Source organism: Macaca mulatta, chromosome 18 (assembly GCF_049350105.2).
Source record: "Macaca mulatta isolate MMU2019108-1 chromosome 18, T2T-MMU8v2.0, whole genome shotgun sequence".
Taxonomy (NCBI): domain Eukaryota; kingdom Metazoa; phylum Chordata; class Mammalia; order Primates; family Cercopithecidae; genus Macaca; species Macaca mulatta.
In genome coordinates this window covers 45,464,043-45,485,706 of record NC_133423.1, presented here as the reverse complement: position 1 = coordinate 45,485,706, position 21,664 = coordinate 45,464,043, and the positions used below count along the sequence as shown (strand labels likewise).

The following is a 21,664-nucleotide window of genomic DNA, read 5'->3' as shown; positions in this document are numbered from 1 at the left end:
GGAAAGGACAGAATTCTGTTCCTTAAACTGTTCAAGAGAATAAAAGCCAGGGAGTCAAATACATACATGTTAGAAGACAAATATAGAAAAATGCTGAACACAAAACACAAAATTCAAAAAACATGCAAATTACTGGTTTTCAAACTTCAGCAGAAGACCACCCTATCCAACCAAACTTTTAGGCAAAAACCTATTAAACGGTGGGCCTAGTATACCATCCATTCTTTCTCATTTCTCAACATGGACCAGAAGAAGTCTTTGTGTAACACAATTTATAAACCAATATTAACACATCAATATTTCCTGTGAGTGTAGGCACAAAAGTCCTCAATGTACCCAATACAGTTTAATCTACCAATATAAGAATGGTTTAATATAAATTAAGTAAATTACTTGGTTAAGATGATTTCTATCCTTACAGTCACAAGATTGAATATTTATGTATAAAATTATACAATATATGGAGTTTCCTTTCAAATAATTTGGGGAAAGTAGGTGGGGACATATATGACAAAAGATTGGAGTTGATAACTTCTGAAGCTTTGTACTGGGGACACGAAGAATTTTTATCATTGTAAATTTAAGAATGTTCCGATAACTTAAAAGTTTGCTTGAACAGGGGAAACTGGGTGTGGGGCACGTGGGGACTCTACTATCTTCCTAAGTTTTCTATAAATCTAAAAGTACTCTGGATTTCATTAAACAGAAACTGTTAAGTCTGTTTAAAGGTAAGGTAAAAAAGTGATTATGGTATAAATACTATTTTCCATAAAAGGAACCCAGACTCCTTGGGGAATTGGGTGATTGCAGGTCTGGGGAAGAAAATGCACAAGATGAGCCTAGAACATTTTATCGCACCAGAAAACAGAGAAGCTATCAAAGACCACAGGGGACTTGTCAGAAGGGCAAAGAAAGCATCCAGAATGGGCTCCTAGTAGCCTAAGATGAGAAAATTTGAGCACCAAAAAGAGTAACAACTGCACTGGATTCAAACCGATTAAATATAGTAATGTTTCATTTTATTCATAATAATACTTTAAAAATCACTGATCTCCTTTAAAGGATGTTAAGGGAAAAATTCATCATTATTCTGAAAACTGATAGATACAATGCAAAAAGATTTTTGGTTTGAGTAGAGAAGCCATATGATTAATGGGCTAAATGCTAGAAGAGCATTTGATAAAATTCTATTCATTCCTGATGAACTCTCTCAATAAACAAGAATAGAAGGAAATTCTGTTATCACAATAACTGGTATCTGTCAGAAAGCAATAGCTAATATGCTAAAAATGAAACACTAAATCACAAAGCTAAGACTTCTAAAATGTATACTATGTTCTGTCATTTGACAGTATTCCAAAAATTCTAGATAATACAAGGCAATATAATTTGAGGGGGTTTTTTTGAGACAGGATCTCACTTTATTGCCCAAGCTGGAGTTTAGCGACACAACCTTGGCTCTCTGCAGCCTCAACCTCCCAGGCTCAAGTGATTCTCCCACCTCAGCCTCCACAGTAGCTGGGAGGCCAGCCCAGGAGTCTCCCTATGTTGTGCAGGCTGGTCTTAAACTTCTGGGTCCAAGTGATCCTTCCACCTTGACCTCCCAAAGTGCTGGAATTATAGGTGTGAGCTAATATACCAAGGCAATGTAATTTTTTTTTTTTTTTTTGAGAGAGAATCTCACTCTGTCACCCAGGCTGGAGTTGCAGTGGCACCATCTTGGCTCACTGCAACCTCTGCCTCTGGGATTCTTGTGCCTCAGCCTCCCAAATAGTTGGGATTACAGGCACAGACCACCACACCCGACTAAATTTTGTATTTTTAGTAGAGACAGGGTTTGCCAAGTTGGTCTTAAACTCCTGGCCTCAAGTGATTCACCCACCTCAGCTTCCCAAAGTGCTGGGATTACAGGCGTGAGCCACTATGCCCAGCAAGGCAATATAAATTTTTTAAAAGTAACATTTACTATTCACAAATGACAAGATTCTCTATATTAGAAATAGAATCCACTGAAAAATTTAACCCAATAATATCAAGGCAAAACATTGAATTTTCCGTATATCAAATACATTTTCAAGTGACTGAAAAAGACTATTTAAAAAACCTAAGTAACACAAAAACATAAAATGTAAAAGAATAAATTTTTTAATTTTGCAAGAGGTACATTAAACTACAGAATAAAAGAAGCTTTGAGGCCGGGTGTGTTGGCTCACGCCTGTAACCTCTTTGGGAGGCTGAGGCAGGTGGATCACCTGAGGTCAGAAGTTCAAGACCAGCCTGGACAACACAGTGAAACCCCGTCTCTACTAAAAATACAAATATTAGCCAGGCATGGTGGGAGGGTGCCTGTAATCCCAGCTACTTGGGAGGCTGAGGCAGGAGAATCGCTTGTATCTGGGAGGCGGAGGTTGCAGTTAGCCGAGATTGCACCACTGCTCTCCAGCCTGGGTGACAGAGTGAGACTCCATCTCAAAAAAAAAGAAAAAAAAAGCTTTGAATAAATTAAAGAGACTGCATCACACATGTTACTAAAAATACTCAACACTGAAAAGGTACCAATTGTTTCCAAGTTAAAAATATTAAAAAAACTCCAATGACTGGTTAATGAGTTGGAGAGTTTAACAGACCAAAACCTTAATAAAGAATTAAATAAAACATATAATATGGCAGGTCATGATGAATAAAATGAACAAAAACAAAGGAGTAAGGGAAACAAAAAGTGAAGAAATAGAGGATTTGCCATTTTAAAGGGGGAAGGTCTCACTGAAATAGTAATTGAATAAGTAACTGAAGCAAGAGGAAAGCACTCTATGGATATCCGAAGAAAAGCATTCCAAGGCATTCCATAGCAAATGCAGAAGTCCTGAAGACAAAAGCAGGCCTGACACATTCAATGAAAGTGAACTGCAAAAAGTGCACCACTGCTGAACCAGAGTAATCTCGAGGAATGAGCATCTGTCGTTATTTGAGACAGGGTCTTGGCTCAGCTGCCCAGAGTGCAGTGGTGCAAACACTGCTCACTGCAGCCTCAACCTCCTGAGCTCAAGTGATCTTCCTGCCTCAGCCTCCAGCGTGACTGGGACTACAAGCACACACCACCATGCCTGTTAATTTTTTTATTTTTAGTAAAGATGAGATTTCATTATGTTTTGCACACTGGTCTCAAACTCCTGGGCTCAAGTGATGCTTCTGCCTTGGCCTCCTAAAGTGCATAAGCCACCATGCTGGTGCCCAGAATGAGTATTAAGACCACAGAATGATGTTCGTTTTTCACACAAAACAAATGTGGGGAGGGAGGTAGTCAACTAAACAAACCTTTACTATATGAAATAACAGTATCAAATTTGTGAGGTTAAGAAAACAGATCTCATCCTGAGAGCATCAGGAAAAATATAAAAATAAATAAGACGGAATGAAAACGCTGAGCAATTAAGGCATATAAATTGGCAGTAGGGTGCAAGGGTGCACTTTGGGAGGCCAAGTGGACAGATCACTTGAAGTCAGAAGTTTGAGATCAGTCTGGTCAACATGGTCCAACACCACTTCTACTAAAAAATACAAAAATTGGGGGGGCATGGTGGCTCACGCCTGAAATCCCAGCACTTTGGAAGGCTGAGACAGGCGGATCACTTGAGGTCAGGAGTTTGTGACCAGCCTGGCCAACACGGTAAAACACAGTCTCTACAAAAAATACAAAAATTAGTTGGGTGTGGTGGTGGGAGCCTGTAATCCCAGCTACTTGAAGGCTGAGACACAAGAATCGCTTGAACCCAGGAGGTGGAGATTGCAGTAAGCCGAGATCGCGCCACTGCACTCCAGCCTGGGTGACAGAGCGAGACTCCATCTTTAAAAAAAAAAAAAGATAATATAGGCAAGGCACAGTAGCTCCAACCTGGTAATCTCAGCTATTTGGGAGGCTGCGGTAGGAGGATCACTTGGGCCAGGAGTTCAAGACCAGCCTGGGCAACAAAGTGAGACCCAGCTTCTGCCAAAACAAACAAACAAAAAAATGTTTTTAATTACCATGGCTTGGTGGTGCTCACCTGTAGTCTTGATTATTTAGGAGGCTGAGACAGGAGGATACCCTGGGTCCAGGAGTTTGAGGCTGCGGTGAGCTATAATCATACCAGTGTTCCCAGCCTGGGTGACAGAGTAAGACCTCATCTAAAAAAAATACATAATAGAGGCTGGGCACAGTGGCTCACACCTGTAATCCCAGCACTTTGGGAGGCCAAGGCGGGTGAATCGTGAGGTCAGAAGTTCGAGACCAGCCTAGCCAAGATGGTGAAACTCCATCTCTACTAAAAATACAAAAATTAGCTGGGCCTGGTGGCAGGCCAATCCCAGCTGCTCAGGAGGCTGAGGCAGAAGAACTGCTTGAATCTTAAAGGCGGAGGCTGCGGTGAGCCGAGGTCACACCATTGTACTCCAGCCTGGGTGATAAGAACAAAACTCTGTCTTAAATAATATAAAAAAAATAAAAATAAAGAAAAACTAACAGCAATTCAATATAATTTCTTCCAGAAAACAGAAGATGAGAGAACATTCCCAAATTCATTTTATGAAACTAATATTACCATGATACCAAAACAAAGACACACAAAAAATTAAACTACAGGCTGGGTGCAGTGGCTCATGCCTGTAATTCCAGCACTTTGGGAGGCTGAGGTGGGAGGATCACCTGCGGTCAGGAGTTTGAGGTCAGCCTGACCAACATGGAGAACCCCATCCCTAAGAAAAATACAAAATTAGCCGTGGCACATGCTTGTACTCCCAGCTACTCGGGAGGCTGAGGCAGGAGAATCGCTTGAACCTGGGAGGCAGAGGTTGTGGTGAGCCGAGATCATGCCATCGCACTCCAGCCTGGGCAACAAGAGTGAAACTGTCTCAAAAAAAAAAAAAAAATTAAAACTACAGATCAATATTCATCATGAATATAGATGTTAAAATCCTTAACAAAATATGAGCCAATAAAATTCAGCAACATATAAAAAGAATTAAATACCATGGTCATTATGCACCATGACCAAGTGGAGTTTATTCCAGTATGCAAGGCTGGTTCATTATATGCCACTGCTGCTCAGCATTTTCGCTGTGTCTTATCTGTGTATTTGTTTTGAGATCTATAGAATACATCATACTAACAGTTATAAAAAAAAATCATATTATCAAATCAATCAATGTGAAAAAAGCATTTCACAAATTCAACACCTGCTCATGATTTAAAAACCCGCAAAAACAAGAACAGAGGAGAGCTTCCTCAATTTGATAAACAGGTCTACCAAAAAAAAAAAAATTAAGCCAATATTATACTCAGGGGTGAAAGATTGCTTTCCCTCTAATAATTGGAACTGAGGCAAAGATGCCTACTATCACCACTCATTCAACATAGTACTAAAAGTTCTAGCTAGCAGAATAAGACAAGAAATGGAAATAAAAGGAATAAGAGTTGAAATAAAAAATAAAACTATATTTGTAGGTGGAATGATTGTTTACATAGAAAATCTCAACAAATTTACAAAACAACTCCTAGAACTTGTGAGTTCAGCAAGGTCCCAGGATATAACATTAACACACAAAAACCAATCCCATTTTTATACACTAAAAATCAACATGTGAAAACAAGTTAAAAACATCACCATTTATAACACTCCAAAGAAAATTAAAATACATATGTAAAAATGTAACAAACATGTACAGGACTTATATGCTGAAAACTACAAAACACTGAATTTTTAAAAAATCTAAGAAAATCTAAAAGCCGGGCACGATGGCTCACGCCTGTAATCCCAGCAGCACTTTGGGAGGCTGAGGTGGGCGGATCACTGAGGCCGGGAGTTCCAGACCTGTCTGACCAACATGGAGAAACCCCACCTCTACCAAAGACACACAAAAAAATTAGCCGTGCATGGTGGCACATGCCTGTAATCCCAGCTACTCGGGAGGCTGAGGTAGGAGAATCGCTTGAACCTGGGAGGCAGAGGTTGCAGTGAGCCAAGATCGTGCCATTGCACTCCAGCTTGGGCAACAAAAGTGAAACTCTGTCTCAAAACAAAAAAAAAGAGAGAGAAAAGAAAATCTAAATAAATAAATTCTTCACAGATTTGGAAAACTCAACATAGTAAAGACATCAACTTTCCCCAAACCGATATATAAGTTTAATATAATTAGTATCCAAATTCCAGCAAGATTTTTGTAGATATAGATGAGCTTATTCTAAAATGTGTATGAAAAGGCAAAAGAAATAATAATAGAAGAGCCAAAACAATTTTTAAAAAGGACAGAGGGAGAGGAATCAATCTATTCCATGTTACAACTTAGCTAGGACTGACAGACTGCGTGGTTATTAGTGGGCAGGTAGACACACAGATGAAGTGAACAGAATACAGAACCTAGAAATAGACATATACATATACATCCAAATAATTGTTGATAAAAGTGTAAAATTAACTCAGTGGAAGAAAGACAGTCTTCCAATATATGGTGCTGGATCAACTGGACACCCATAGACAGAAAAATGAACTTCCACTTAAGTCTCATACCTTATACAAAAGTAACTCCAAATGGATCACAGAGTCTAATGTAAAAATAAAACTACAAAACTTTTTTTTAATAAGCAGGAAAATCTTCAGGATCTAAGACTAGGCAGAGTTCTTAGATTTGAAACTAAAAGCAAGATCCATAAAAGGAAATATGACACATCAGACTTCACGCAAACTAAAACTTGTGCTACTCAAAAGACTCCTTTAAAAGGATAAAAAGACAATCAACAGATGCAAAGAAAATATTAACATTTGCAAACACATATCTGACAAAGGACTACTATCCAGGATATACTTAGAACTCTCAAAACGCAACAGGAAAAGAAAAATAATTCAATTAGAAAAAGGACAAAAGACACAAAGAGACATGTCATGGATGGTGATATTACAGATGGCAAATAAGCACACAAAAATACGTTTAGCATCATTAGCCATTGGGGAAATGCAAATAAAAACCTCACTGAGATATCACTAGATACCTACCAGAATGGCTAAAATGAAAAACACTGATAACACCAAATGCTGGCGAGGATGCAGAGAAACTGGATCACTCCATACATTGCTGGTAGGGATGTAAAATGGTACAGCCACTCTGGAAAACAGTTTAGCAAGTTCTTTAAAAACTATACATACAATGACCACACAACCCAGCAACTGCACTCCTGGGCATTTATCTCCGAGAAAGATGTGTGCATAAGTTTACCAAAAAAACCTATGCACAAATCTTTATAGCAGTTTTATTCATAATTATCAAAAAACTGTAAACAACCCAGATGTCCCTCAACAGGTGAATGGTTAAACAAACTATAGTGAAATCATATCGTGGAAAGCTATTCAGCAACAAAAAGGGATGAGCTGTTTATACACAACAACTTGGATGAACTTCCAGAATTATGTTGAATGAAAAAGCCAGACTCAAAAGGTTACATACTGTGTGATTCTATTTATGTAATATTTTTGAAAAGATAAAAATCACAGAAATGAAAAAGATGAGTGGGCCCCAGAGAGTGAGGGAACTGGATGAGACAGGAACAAGTGTGACTATAAAATGACAATACTTTGGAGGGAGGAATCCTTGTGGTGAAAAAATGGTCTATATCTTGATTGTGTTAATGTCAATATCCTGGTTGTGATACTGTACTAAGGTCTTTAAGATGTTAACTCTGAAAAAAACTAGAGAAAGAGTACACGGAATGTCTCTGTATTATTTCCTAGAAATGCAAGTGAATTGGCAATCATCTTCATTAAAAGTTTAATTTAAAAACTACAAGGAGTAAGACTATCAGACTAGATTTTTAATTTTCTTAAAATTCAATGGCATTATATTCGAAAGAGATAAAACTGAAATAAAAGGACACAAAAATGTAAGAGTGAGGCAAAATTTTTTAAATTAGGCAAAACTGACAAAAACAAAAATAATCTAGAAGGCCGGACGCAGTGGCTCACACCTGTAATCCCAGCACTTAGGGAGGCTGAGGTGGGCAGATCACCTGAGATCAGGAGTTCAAGACCAGCCTGACCAACATGATGAAACCCCATCTATACTAAAAATACAAAAATTAGCCGGGCATGGTGGCGGGCACCTGTAGTCCCAGCTACTCAGGAGGCTGAGACAGGAGAATCGCTTGAACCCGGAAGGCGGAGGTTGCCGTGAGTCGAGATTGTGCCATTGCACTCCAGCCTGGGTGACAGAGCAAGACTCTGTCCGTCTCAAAAAAAAAAGAGATGGGGGTCTCACTATGGTACTCAGGCTGGTCTCAAACTCTCGGGCTCAAGTGATGCTCCCACCTCAACCTCCCAAGGTGCTAAGATTACAGGATTACGGTTCTTTCATGTGCTAGTAATAATGTTAAAAATATGGTTTAAAAATCAATAGAACTACAAAGAAAAATGAAAAATAAAACAAAATTCTAGTAAAAAATTAACTCTGCTCTTAATAAAAAATAAAGATATGAGATTTGAACAACATAATTAACAAGCCTACATACTGGACATATATAAAACTGTACCAAAAACCAAGCAATATTCTCTTCATGTACAAATAAAAATTATTAAAATGGATCACATTTTTAATAGTCTAAACATATTTCAAAGAATTGGCATTATACACACCAACTGGCATCACACACAAACATGCTGCCTAACCAAAATGCAATTACAAATCAATAGCCAAATCAACTAGAGGAACTCTCACATGTTTGGAAATTAAATTTTTAAATAGTTCGTAAGTTAAAGAATTCACAGTGGAAAACAGAAAAACACAAGTAAAAATAACGGAAATATTACACATCAAAACACATAACAAGGAGGCAATACGCAGACATTTTATGATCTTAAATAACTAGGTTAAAATGCTGAAAATTAATGACAGGCATCCAACTTAAGAAATTAGAATAAAAGAACAGAACTCCAAAGGAAATACAAGAAAAGAAAAGAAGAGCAAAAATTAATGAAACAGGGGAAGGATACACTAAAGAGCATAAACAATATCAAAAACTTGATTCTCTGAAAAATCTTTAAAAACTGGCAAACTTTTAGCCAAAAATTATCAAGAAAAAAAGAAGGCATTTGAAAAAAAGATAAGGGGATATTAACTACAAGTACCTGAAAATAAGAGATTAACATCTAAATGCTACAATTCAAGGATGTGGACGAAATGAACAACTTGCTATAAAAGTATAAACTACTAAAACAGGTCTGAAACTTGAAAATATGAACAGTCCTACAACCAAAGCAATTGAAGCATTCCTCAAAGAAAAAAAATAGTAATAATTTTATGAGCAAGTTCTACTAAATATTTAAGAAACAGACCTTTCTAATGTTACATAAACTCTTCCAGAAGAGGAAAGGTATATTTTTTAATTATAGGCTAGTTGTACTCATTATGAGAGACAAAAATCCTAAATTAAATATCTCCAAACTGAGTCCAATGAAAAAAAGGAACAGATAGATCAGGGTTGAATTTATATCTGCAACACAAAGTTTGTTTAAATATTGGGAAAAAATTAATATAACTCAGCATGTTAACAGATTACAAAAGAGAAATACATAATTTTCTCAAAAGATGCAGAAAAAGCTCCTGATAAAATTCATTCATGATTTTTTTAAATTAGCAAACTAAGAAAGGGAACATCCTTAACCTGAAAAGATTATCTATAATACACCTACAGCAAGCATTATACTTAACTGTGAAACTTTGAAAGCATTCCCTTTAAAATCAGGAACAAGATCAGGATACCCCCATCACAGCTTCTATTCAACATTGTACTGGAGATCCTAGCCAGCACATTAAGACAAGAAAAAGAAAGAAAAAAAAAAAGCATAAGAATTGGAAAGGAGGAAACAAAGAGGTCATTATTCACAGATAGGACTGTCTGCATAGAAAAATCCAAAAGAAATCTAAAGATAATTTATCACAATTAGGAGTATAGCAAGGTTGTTATACGAAGCCAAACTGTACTTCTATACACAGCAAAGTATAATTATAAAAAGTTAGTATTTATGATTTGCTATAAAAATAATGTTGTCAGAAATAAATCTAACAAAATATTTGCAGTACTTTAACTGAAAATAACAAAACTTTACTGAAAGACGTTGTAAAAAACCTTAAAGAAATGGAGATTACAATGATCCCAGTTAAGAAAACTTAGCAGCAAAATGTAATTCTCTCCAAACTAATGTACAGATTCAATATATTTCCCATCAAAATACCAACAAGACGTATGTGTATGGGAGGGAGGTGTATAACATGAAAATGAGATTCTAAAATTATGTGGAGAAGCAAACAATCAAGAAGTTCCTTGAACAACCACAAGCCAGGAGGACTTATGCTACTTCTGTGTCCCTCAATGACTGACTAGACTGTTTCAGACGAACTCTTCCTGTGAGAGCTTAACAACCAAATATAATATTAAAAAACAAAAATCTGTTTGAATGCAGGAAGCACTACAAAGGCAGTAAGGACCTGAGACACCAAGACTCTGAAAAGAAGGAGAGACCGCAAAGCTGAGTTTCCTGATGCCTTCCCCAGAGATATTTGCCAATGGGAAAGGGCAATGGAGAGGTTAAAAGTCCAGCAGAACTCTGAAAAGACTCGTAAGGCAGGGGAAAAAAGAGAAGGTATTTACAAAACATAACCAGCAAGAGATGGTTTCCAGGATGTATAATGAACTCCTATGAATCAGTATGGAAAAGACAGATGTCCCAATATAAAAATGAGTAAAAGACTTGGCAAGCCACTATACAAAAGAAATCCAAATGGCCAATGAGCACATTCAAAGGAGCTTGACATCATTACTTATTAGGGAGATGCAAATTAAAACCACTACACATTCACCACAGTGTCTAAAATCAAAAGGGTAGACAAGGATATGGAGCAACTGAACTCTACCATATCACTAGCAAAAGGGAATGAACTAACTACTACAACTACAGACAACACTAGGGATGAATCTTGCAAACAAAACAGGAAAAAAAGGCAGAAACAACAGAATACATATACAGAAACAGAATACAGTTGACCTTTGACCATTATCCAATAACAATAACCTGTGTTATTCAAGGGTCAACTGTATCCTGTCAACTGGTTTGAACTGTGCAGGTCCACCTATACACATTTTTTTTTTCAACCAAATGCAGATCAAAAACACAGTATTTGCAGGATGTGAAACCCACATATACAGAGGGCCCACTTTTCCTATACATGAGTTCTGCAGTGCCAACTTCAGGACTTGAGTACACATGATTTTAGTATTGGGAGGGTGGGTCCTAGAACCAATCCCCCAGGTATACCAAGGGGCAACTGTATATATACTATACAGGTTCCATTTATATAAAGTTCAAAAACAGGCAATACTGATCTGTTCAAGTTAGGATAGTAGGTCGTTTTTGGAAGAATGAGGTTAGCTACTGGGGAGGGGAATATTTAGAGTGCTGGTAATGTTCTATTTCTTGACCTGCCTGATGATTATTTTGAGAAATTTCATCCAGTTATAATTTCATGATCTGCGTACTTTCTATGTGTATGCTATATATCAAAAGAAGTTTGGTTTTTTATTATAAAAAATATTATCTTACACAGAGATGGGGTCTCATCATGTTGCCCAGGCTGGTCTTGAACTCCCAGCTCAAGTGATGCTCCCACCATGGCCTCCCAAAGTTCTGGGATTACAGCCTTGAGCCACCTCACCAGGCAAGAAGTTTGTTTGTGCTAGCAGCATAATCATCTTGTTTTAGTTACTGTAACTTTTTAACAATTTCTATAAAAACAGACTAACGGCCCAGAGTCCAGAACCCAAGCAGAGATGAATGATGGCATCCAAACCAGCGAAGAAAAAAATTTGCATGAAAGGTGATGGAACAATTTATCATTCTTTGAAGAAAAACCATGCATCTTGGTCACCACTTCACACTGTATACAAAATCAACTCCAGGTGTATTAAAACCTTAAATGAGAAAAGGTAAAAAAACAAAAAACTATGTCTTACACTTTTACAATAACGGAAAATATCTTCAAGAACTCTGTTGAAAAATTTCTTCAATAAGGTTCAAAAGCATTATCCATAAAGAAAAGCCTGATAAATGCAATCACATAAAAATTAAGAACTTCTACTCATCAAAAAATGCATAAAGCTGGGTGCAGTGGCTCACGTCTGTAATTCCAGCACTTTGGGAGGCTGAGGCGGGTGGATCACCTGAGGTCAGGAGTTCGAGACCAGCCTGACCAACATGGTGAAACACCGTCTCTATTAAAATTACAAAAATTAGCCAGGCGTGGTGGCAGGTACCTGTAATCCCAGCTACCCAGGAGTCTGAGACAGGAGACTCTCTTGAACATTGGGGGCGGAAGGTGCAGTAAGCTGAGATCACACCGCTCCTCTCCAGCCAGGGAAACAGAGTGAGACCCCATCTCAAAAAATAAAAATAAAAATAAAAATTATTTAAAAGTGAGCCCAATTGAAAGGAGAAACTTGCACCACATACATCCAACTATTAATAAAACTATTAATAGTTTTAATAAAACTCTTAACAATAATTAATAATTAAAAACTATTAATAATAAATAATTAAATATAAATAATTAAATATAATTAAAAATAATAAAACTATTAAAAATAGTTTAATAAAACTATTAAATATCAGTAAGAAATAATCTTTTTAAAAAATCTAGTACAAACATGGGCAAAAGACATGAATAGGAATCTGAGAAAAGGGAAGAATGGCTAATCAGTATAGTAAAAGATGCTCAAACTATTAGCAAAAGAAAATGAAAACTAAAAGGTGGTATTTTATACTTACGGGTTAAAACTTTTTTTTTTTTGAGACAGGGTCTCACTCTGTTGCCTAGGCTGGTGTGCAATGGCATGATCACAGCTCACTTAAGCCTTGACTTCCTAGCTTCAGGTGATCCTTCCCACCTCAGCCTGCCAAGTAGCTGGGACTACAGGTGTGGGTCACTATGCCCAGCTAATTTGGTTTTGTTTTGTTTTGTTAGAAATGGGGTTTCACCATTTTACCCAGGCTGGTCTCAAACTCCAGGTCTCAAGCCATCCACCCACCATGGCCTCCCAAAGTGCTAGGATTACAGGCGTGAGCTACCATGCCCAGCCAAAAAAACCTTTTGAAGTGTGACAAAAGTAGATGTTAGCAAGAAAGCTGAGTAATGAAACCTTCTGCATTGCTGGAGAGAACAAACACTGACACCACCTTCTTTGGAAGATAATCTGACATTATCCAATACTGGTGAATATGCACATATTCTTATTAAATACCAGCAATTCTATTCCTAGAATCTCTACAGTGAAACATACAAATATTCACATTAAGTGAGATCAACAAAGATTACAATATCAGTGCAGGTCAAGGTTTTTCTGCAAGATAAGTTTCGTGAAAATTTACAATTATTTTTTCTTCATTTTCAAACATTTGGATTTAAGAAATATGGATGGCCGGGCATGGTGGCTCACACCTGTAATCCCAGCACTTTGGGAGGCCGAGGCGGATGGATCACCTGAAGTCAGAAGTTCAAGACCAGCCTGGCCAACATGGTGAAAACCCATCTCTACTAATAATACAAAAAAATTAGCCAGCCATGGTGGTGCACGCCTGTAATTCCAGCTACTTGGCAGGCTGAGGCAGTAAAATTGCTTGAACCCGGGAGAAGGAGGTTGCGGTGAGTCAAGATCACGCCATTGCACTCCAGCCTGGGTAAGAAGAGCGAAACTCCATCTCAAAAAATAAATAAATAAATAAATAAATAAATTTTACATATGCATATATATTAAAAGTATAAAGACAGACAAGGAATGACGAATCCAAAATTCAGCACAGTAGCTACTCTCATTGGTGAAGGCGGGCATGGCTGCAGTGGATACAATCAGGAAAGGGCATTCTGCTAAAGTTACACTAATGAATTAGTAAACTGGCTGGTAATTACATGTATGTTTGTTTACAGACACCTTACCTGTTATAAACTTTTGTACTTATCAAATAACTTAAATATTTAAAAGACGAAAATTAGTATAGTATACCTAAATACAAACCCACTATTAGAGTCACCAATTCAGAGAAATGTCTCAAGAACTCTAGAAAAATTAGCATCAGAGAAACTCAAGGTATTTTCCCATAAATCAAGGACAGGGGGCTATTTAAAAAGAAAAATGAAAAAGATGATAGAAGAGCTCTTATAAATTAAAGATAACTACTGAAATAAATTGTATAGAAAAGTTCAAAGACAAAATCAAAGAAACCTTCCAGAATGTAAACAAATGCCATAGATTGTAGACTACAATTGTAGATTACAATCTTCTACAAGAGAATAACCATCCGATCTGCAATGGACCTCTCATTAGCACACCAAGTATTTTAAATTTCCACAGCAAAGCTTTCAAAGCTCTGAGAAATTTATAATTACACATGTAAACTTTCAATCAGGAACAAAGACAAGCCATTTTCAACATTCAAGAACTTAGAAAGTTTATCACCAGCATATCCTTCCAGAAACAACTATTGAAGACTGTATTCCTGTAAAATAAAAAAGGTATCTAAAAGAGAAAAACATGGGATCCAAATAACAATAGATCTAACCCAGGAGAACACTGTGAAGTAATCCCTGGATGACAGCTGGGTAACAGGTCTACAAAGCTTCCAAAATTAGAAAAGGCAAGCCAAGACTCCAGAAAGTCTACCAAGAAAAGTTGAATGGTTACAAGATGAGAATCCATTATAATATCAAATTTAAAAAAAAACTTCAGTGAGCCTTCCTCATTCAAGCAGGACTTTGTTATATTTCTTTTTTTTTTTTTTTGAGACGAAGCCTCTCTCTGTCGCCCAGGCTGGAGTGCAGTGGCATGATCTTGGCTCAATGCAACCTCCGACTCCCCGGTTCAAGCAGTTCTCCTGCCTCAGCCTCCTGAGTAGCTGGGACTGCAGGTGCCCACCACCACGTCTGGCTAATTTTTGCATTTTTAGTAGAGACGGGGTTTCACCACGTTGGCCAGGCTGATCTCGAACTCCTGACCTCAGGTGATCTGCCCACCTCGGCCTCCCAAAGTGCTGGGATTACAGACGTGAGCCACTGTGCCTGGCTGACTTTGTTATATTTATTTTTTAAGGATCACAGGTTTAACAGAAGTAAAGTTCCTCTATGGCTCCACAGTACTTAGTTCTACAGTAACTAATACTCATGTCAACATACATATTTAAGAGTGGCTATTAGTACTCAATTTCTAGAATTTTCCTATAGAAGGACAGAAAATTTTAGAAGAGTTATAAAACATTATATAAACGCTATAAATCTTGACAATGTAATAGTACTAACAAAAAACAAAGGCTGGGGCCAGGCACAGTGGCTGATGCCTGTAATCCCATCACTTTGGGAAGCCAAGGGGGGTGGATCACCTGAGGTCAGGAGTTTGAGACTAGCCTGACCAATATGGTGAAACCCTGTCTCTATTAAAAATACAAAAATTAGCCAGGCATGGTTGCAGGCACCTGTAATCCCAGCTAATCACGAAGCTGAGGCAGGAGAACCGCTTGAACCCAGGAGGCGGAGGTTGCAGTGAGTCAAGATGGCGCCACTGCACTCCAGCTTGGGCAATAAAAGCAAAATCCCATCTCAAGAAAAAAGGAAAAAAGAAAACAAAGGCTAGGAGGGGAGGAGGGAAAAACAAAGGCAAGATTTGGCTTTTAAATCCCAAAAGGAAAGGGATGGGTGTTATATCCTTTTCTGAAAGACCAGGAAGTGAGGAAATATAGTTCTCTCTCAGTATCTATAGGGGGTTGGTACCAGGGTTCCCTGCAGATACCAAAATCCAAGAATGCTTAAATCTCTTATATAAAATAGCATAGTATTTGCATATAACCTATACACATACTCCTATGTACTTTAAATCATTTCTAGATTACTTACAATACCTAATATATTGCAAATGCTATGAAATAGTTGTTATACTATAATGTTAGGGAAATACTGACAGGGAAAAAAGTCTGTACATGTTCAGTACAGATGTAACCATCCTTTTTTCCTGAATATTTTTGATCCAAGGTTGGTTGAAACCAAAGATAAGTCATCCAGACATGAAGGGCCAAATGTACTGTCTAAAAGTGATAGGTCAATAAACAGAAATTTATAATAAAAAGTTAGAAACAACAGCAAAATTAGGAACAAAAATGTAACTGGTAGAAATCAAAGTCTAGGACAGGTGGAAAAATGACCTAAATTTCTTATCTACCAAAGAGTTAAGAAACATTTTTTTTGAGCTGAAAAAAATATAGTGAGAAAGGCATGGTATAATATTTTTAGACTTTTGGAACAACAACAATAAAATCCTAAAAACAAACAAAAAATGATTAAAAGCATAACAGGAGTGGAACTTAATGGAAAAGGGAAGACCTTCACTATTTTGAATTTTTTCAGTACTGTCTGCACAAATATTGCTTTCATTTAAAAAACATGAGAAATGGAAATGAGAGAATAAAAAATGTGACATCAGGTGATCCACCAGCCTCAGCCTCCCCAAATGCTGGGATTACAGCCTTGAGCCACTGTGCCCAGCCTATTTCACTTTAAATTAAATATATTTTGTTTCGAACGTGCTTTCATTGACATGATCTCAGGGGAAGCCTTGGAAATTTTAGTTGCGTCCCATAATAGCTTTGAATCATATGGAAGATTCTGTTATATCTATCATATCTACTAGTTTATATCCCTGCCCAATAAATGGCGAGAGGAGTATGATGAGGACCTCTAACCTCAAATCCCCCATTAACTTCCCATTCTCCCTCTGCATCCTAACAGCACTTGAAGTTATCAGGATGGTGGCTCCTGGTAGGTGTAAGGAAACCAAACATTTAAGCCTTCTAGACAGAAAACCTTCTGTTACAGAATTACTTAAGCTTCTTAGCATGAAAGACCCAAATCTGATCTTCAAATTATGACACAAAAAAATTTACCCAGTTTGGTAAATGCTCTGGTTTACCCAGTATCTATTGATAAAGTTATCGCTGGCTCTCAGGCCAAATGCACAACTAGATTCTCACATGCACATTCACTCTCATTCTGAGACACACACAGAATAAATTCTCAATGCATGAAAAGAAGGGGATGAAGAATACAGAAGGGAGATCCTTTAAAAAAAAAATTCACTACAATAGATCCCCCTCCTCCCCACTGAGTGATGATAAGTAGGGAAAGTAGATTAACCAGGTTAAAGTGTAGCAGGGACCTTTTTGTGAATGACTGCCAACAGCAGATCACAGTGTTGGAAATATGCAACTGGAAGGGAAATATAAGGGTAAAGAAAAAGCTGCTCTGGTTAAAGAAGAGGTAAGTGATTCCAGAAACTCAACTCCTGCTCTCCTCCATCCCTGTGCTTAGCTCTTTTACAGACTTGTTTGAGACAGGGTCTCCCTCTGTCGCTGAGGCTGGAGTGCAGAGGCAGGATCAGACCTAGCTGTAACCCAGAACTCCTGGCCTCAAGCCATCATCCTGCCTCCCAAAGCGCTGAAATTACAGGTGTGAGCTACCACGCCCTGCCCTCCAGACCATTTTTGAGGAAGCAAGGCGGCAGTGACAGAAGTTCAGGCCTCAAATCTTATGATCTTGTCCCATATTAATTCACAACTCATTAATTCAAAATCTGTTCATTCACAAACTAATCACTCCTTCAACTCCTAACAACATAGACGCCATAAATAAGCAACTGGCGAACTAATTTTTTTTTTTTTTGAGACGGAGTCTCGCTGTCGCCCAGGCTGGAGTGCAGTGGTGCAATCTCCGCTCATTGCAAGTTCCACCTACCCGGTTTATGTCGTTCTCCTGCCTCAGCCTCCCGAGTAGGTGGGACTACAGGCACCCGCCACCCCACCCGGCTAATTTTTTGTATTTTTAGTAGAGACGGGTTTCACCATGTTGGCCAGGATGGTCTTGATCTCCTGACCTCGTGATCCGCCTGCCTCGGCCTCCAAAAGTGCTGGGATTACAGGCAAGAGCCACCGCGCCCGGCCGAATTGAGTAATTTCTTCCCTGGTACCTTGAAAGCTTCTAATATATAACACATTATTGTAATCATCTTTAAGTACACAGGCCATATTTTCCCTTTTCAGAGAACTTCCCCACTTCCTTTCCTTCAATCCATCAGGATAATCTGTTGATTAGGTTTATGTGCTTTGACTCTAAGTCCTTGGCTATAGATGATTAGAACAGAAGTAGAGCTTGACCTAAACTCAGCCAATCAGATTCTCTCTCCCAGAAGAACTGGAAGAGAGGTAGGCTGGTATTCTGGTCACCTGGACTGAAAGGCAACAAGGTATAGAGCTGCCATATTCTGCTATGACCAGCCAAGATCTCTGGTACCGGCTCACATAGCAGTCTCCAAAACTGAAATGGTCAGGCAACCCCTTAACAGTTGCCTCATCTAATAACCAACCCACCCCCACCCCTGCCACACACACACATACAAGTCTAAAAAGCAAAGGCACAAGGGTCACCAAACCACACTGAGGATGACCTTTCCCAAAATTTCCTACCTCCAGTATAGATGCAGCACTAGCCAGGATGTGAACTGCTCTGATTATACTTGTCCAAAATGAGTGGTTTTGGAAGGGTAATGGAAATCTTCTCTGTGGCTTATCAGCAGCCAAGTATGTGGCATCCAGATCGGCTGACCAATTTCTCTACTGCCAAGAAGTTAGCCAACAAACTAATGCCCATAATTTTTCCTGGTCCTATAATTTACTTGACCATCACTCTGACCATCACAATATATTTTGAACCAAGGACCATCATTTTGAGAATCCAAGATTTCTTCCCCTTTTCTTTCTATTCAGTTTTTCAGTCTGTTTTTCTTCCTTTATTATAACGTCACACAAGAAGGATGTTACCAATCATTTAATTTAGGATCAATCACAGGATGATGGCTAGAAGCTCCACCTAGACCCCAAGGTACCAGAACAAAGCAGTGTAGCTCAGGCTCTGAAAAGCCCAGACTCTAAAGCTACATGTCTAAGATTAAAAATCTCAGCTTTTCAAGTCTCAAGCTGTGTGATTTAGGTCAGGTTAACCTCTCTGTGCTTCGTTTTCTTCAAAAAATTGTGAGAATTAAGTATAGAAAAAATGCTTAGACCAAAACCAGGCATGGAATAACCACTGTATTAAAATGGGTATATACCATCATCATCATTATGGTCTGTAATGGGATGTAGGGGCGGGATACAGTTCATATTCAAGTGTAGGGTAACATGGGTCTGCACAGAGCAGTTAAGGCAAAGAAAAGCAGATGATGCTTACTGCATGTGCCCAGTCTGTACCCCTCCCTCCCCTGAAAATTCTCCCGTTAGTCTGTTGGGCACTTCATATGAATTGTGGGAGAGGGGCCATCTTCTAACAAATGCAAGAAGTAAAGACAGCTGATTTACAGGAAGAGAGGATGATGCTGATCCACAAAACAAAAGAGAGGAAGACAGAAAGGAAGAGAAAAAAGGCTTCTTTGGTTTCTACCACTTTCCAGTTGCTAGTTGCACTCCAATCTGAGCACTGACTGCTTTTACTCTGCTCCTATAAGAGCGAGTAAATTCTCTGCTTTACATTAAGCTTTGGCCAATAACATTCACAAAAGTCTAACAAAAATACTGGAAAGTTTTCATTAACAACGAAAAAAAAACTTAGAAAACTTGTATACATCTGTTACTACACAAAAATTAAAACTAGATGGCAGGTAAAAATAAATATAACTTCAGAGTTCAGTCTTCTCAACCCATCCTAAATCTAACGCATGAATTTACAGAGGTGAGGTTCAGGGTTCCTTGTTTCAAAAGCTCCACAGGTGTTAAAAGCTCTACAGCTGGGGCTCTGAGCCACTAAAACCCTTACACTTACCAAGTATGAACACTCTTTACCTAAACATGGTTCTCTGCATAAACTACTACGGGGCATAACATGTATTAATATGTGTTTACTGGGAACTTAATAATTATTTTTGAAATAGGAGGGAATATGGCAGGCACTGTGCAAACTCCAACAATCTCTGTTTACAGCAGAACATACATTCTTTTGCTCATGTCCACTAAGCAGGTAACCAGCCAACATCCTTCCCCCATCCCATCCCTTGCGGAACACAATAAATATACAAAACTGAACCTTTTACCGGATTCCTCTTCCTTATTTGAAAAAGAAATCGTAACATCATAAGTGTTACACAAACGAGTTGCAGTAAATTTAATTTCAAGTTTACACTCATCTCTACTGTAAAATACATTTAAAAAAAGAAAAATCAGGGTTTCCGTCTGTAAACATCTCATTTAATGTCGCCAGTAATTCAGCGATACACACAAAATAAATCTATCCCATTCGTCACACTTAGTTTTGTTTTAGTTAAGGACTTTGAAGGTTATCAGTCTGGGGGGGAAGTCTTTTCTGTTCTACCCCCGTCACAGCCCTATTCCAAACCTCTGCTATACAAAGGTATCAACAATAAAGTTATTTTGTTTTAAGGCTAAGAAGAAAAAAATATTTCCTCAAGAGTAAAAGGGGTGCACAAACCTCACAACACAGACTTTGCAGATTTCTTGCTACAGCACTAAGAAAACATCGAGGTTTAAGGCCGATTATTGAAGGCAGGATTCCTCAAACACCAGGCTCCTCTCGAAGATGTTAGGAGGCATGGGTGGGAGATGGGGCCTTTTCTCGTGACAGACCTGACTAAACAGTAGCATCAGCCATAAGAAGAGAGATTCCTAAACGCAACTTTACCTTTCAGAAAACAGTCCTCCACCAACTGAGTAGCATGCAGACTTGCGAATCGCCACAGACACGTACATCCCGGTGAAGGTGGGAGATCAAACGTTGCTTCCCACCTCGGCCCTCACTGCTAACGGGGATGTCGGGTCCCCATGTGACCCTCCCGGAGGGCTCCCCGGCCCCCCGCGCCAGGTGTGCGGACCACCGGCAGCACTCAGGGGCCGGCTCGCCGCGGCCCAGGCCCGCCGCCCCCGCACCGCCCGCGTGCCCTCCGCCGGACCGCTCCCCTCCCCCGCGCGCTCGGCGCCCGTTCGTCCGCGGGCCGGGGCTCAGGGCTCCGCCAACCGGCCCCGGAGGCACGAGCAGGCTGCGGCCAGCGACGTTGCGGTTTCCCCACCTCCTCTCCCATCCCCTCCCCCGCGGCCTCCGCTCTCCACTCCCGCGCCCCCGCTTACCCTCAACTCTTCGAAATCCGCCATTTTATACCACCCGCGGGCGCCGCCGCCGCTGCCGCCGCACCCACTCCCGCTGCCTCCAACGACGCCGCCGCCACCACGGCCGCCGCCGCCTCCAGCACCATCCTGCACTGGGCGCCGCTTAAGACGCCGCGGCCGCCGCCGCTACCGCCGGGCCCGTCACGTGAACGGCGCGGGAGCCCCGCCCCCGACGCGCCGAAGCCCCGCCCCCAGCGGTGCCCCCTGCCCACCCGCGCGACCGCCTTCCGCCCGCGCCTTCCGTCCGCCCGGCGACGGCGCCCGCCCGCAGCTACCCCGGCGTGCTACCCAGCGGCCTGGCCCCGCGTCGTGCCTTTCGTCCCCGGCGGAGGCCCCTGCGGACTTGCCTAGAGCTGGGTCGCAACTGAGGCGTTATCCGCGGGCCTGGCCTG

General features: G+C 39.7%; 1 protein-coding gene across 25 annotated transcripts in view; it reads right to left on the bottom strand.

The window, feature by feature from the left end:
- The window catches only part of PIAS2 (protein inhibitor of activated STAT 2), a 105,907-nt gene extending 84,481 nt beyond the window's left edge, over positions 1-21,426 (bottom strand). For 11 of the 25 annotated variants that reach the window (XR_003724446.2, XR_013408489.1, XM_077975518.1 and 8 more), the window contains exon 1: positions 21,234-21,426. Coding sequence is in view for 5 of the 25 variants with exons in the window: in XM_028837784.2 (XP_028693617.1) it covers positions 21,234-21,257 (24 nt within the window). In the remaining 20 variants the exon portion in view is untranslated. Of the gene's footprint in view, positions 1-7,025; positions 7,135-9,729; positions 9,819-21,233 lie in introns of all 25 variants that reach the window. The other 14 variants (XR_013408490.1, XM_077975524.1, XM_077975517.1 and 11 more) reach the window with 2 other exon arrangements.
- Positions 21,427-21,664: the final 238 nt, after the last annotated feature.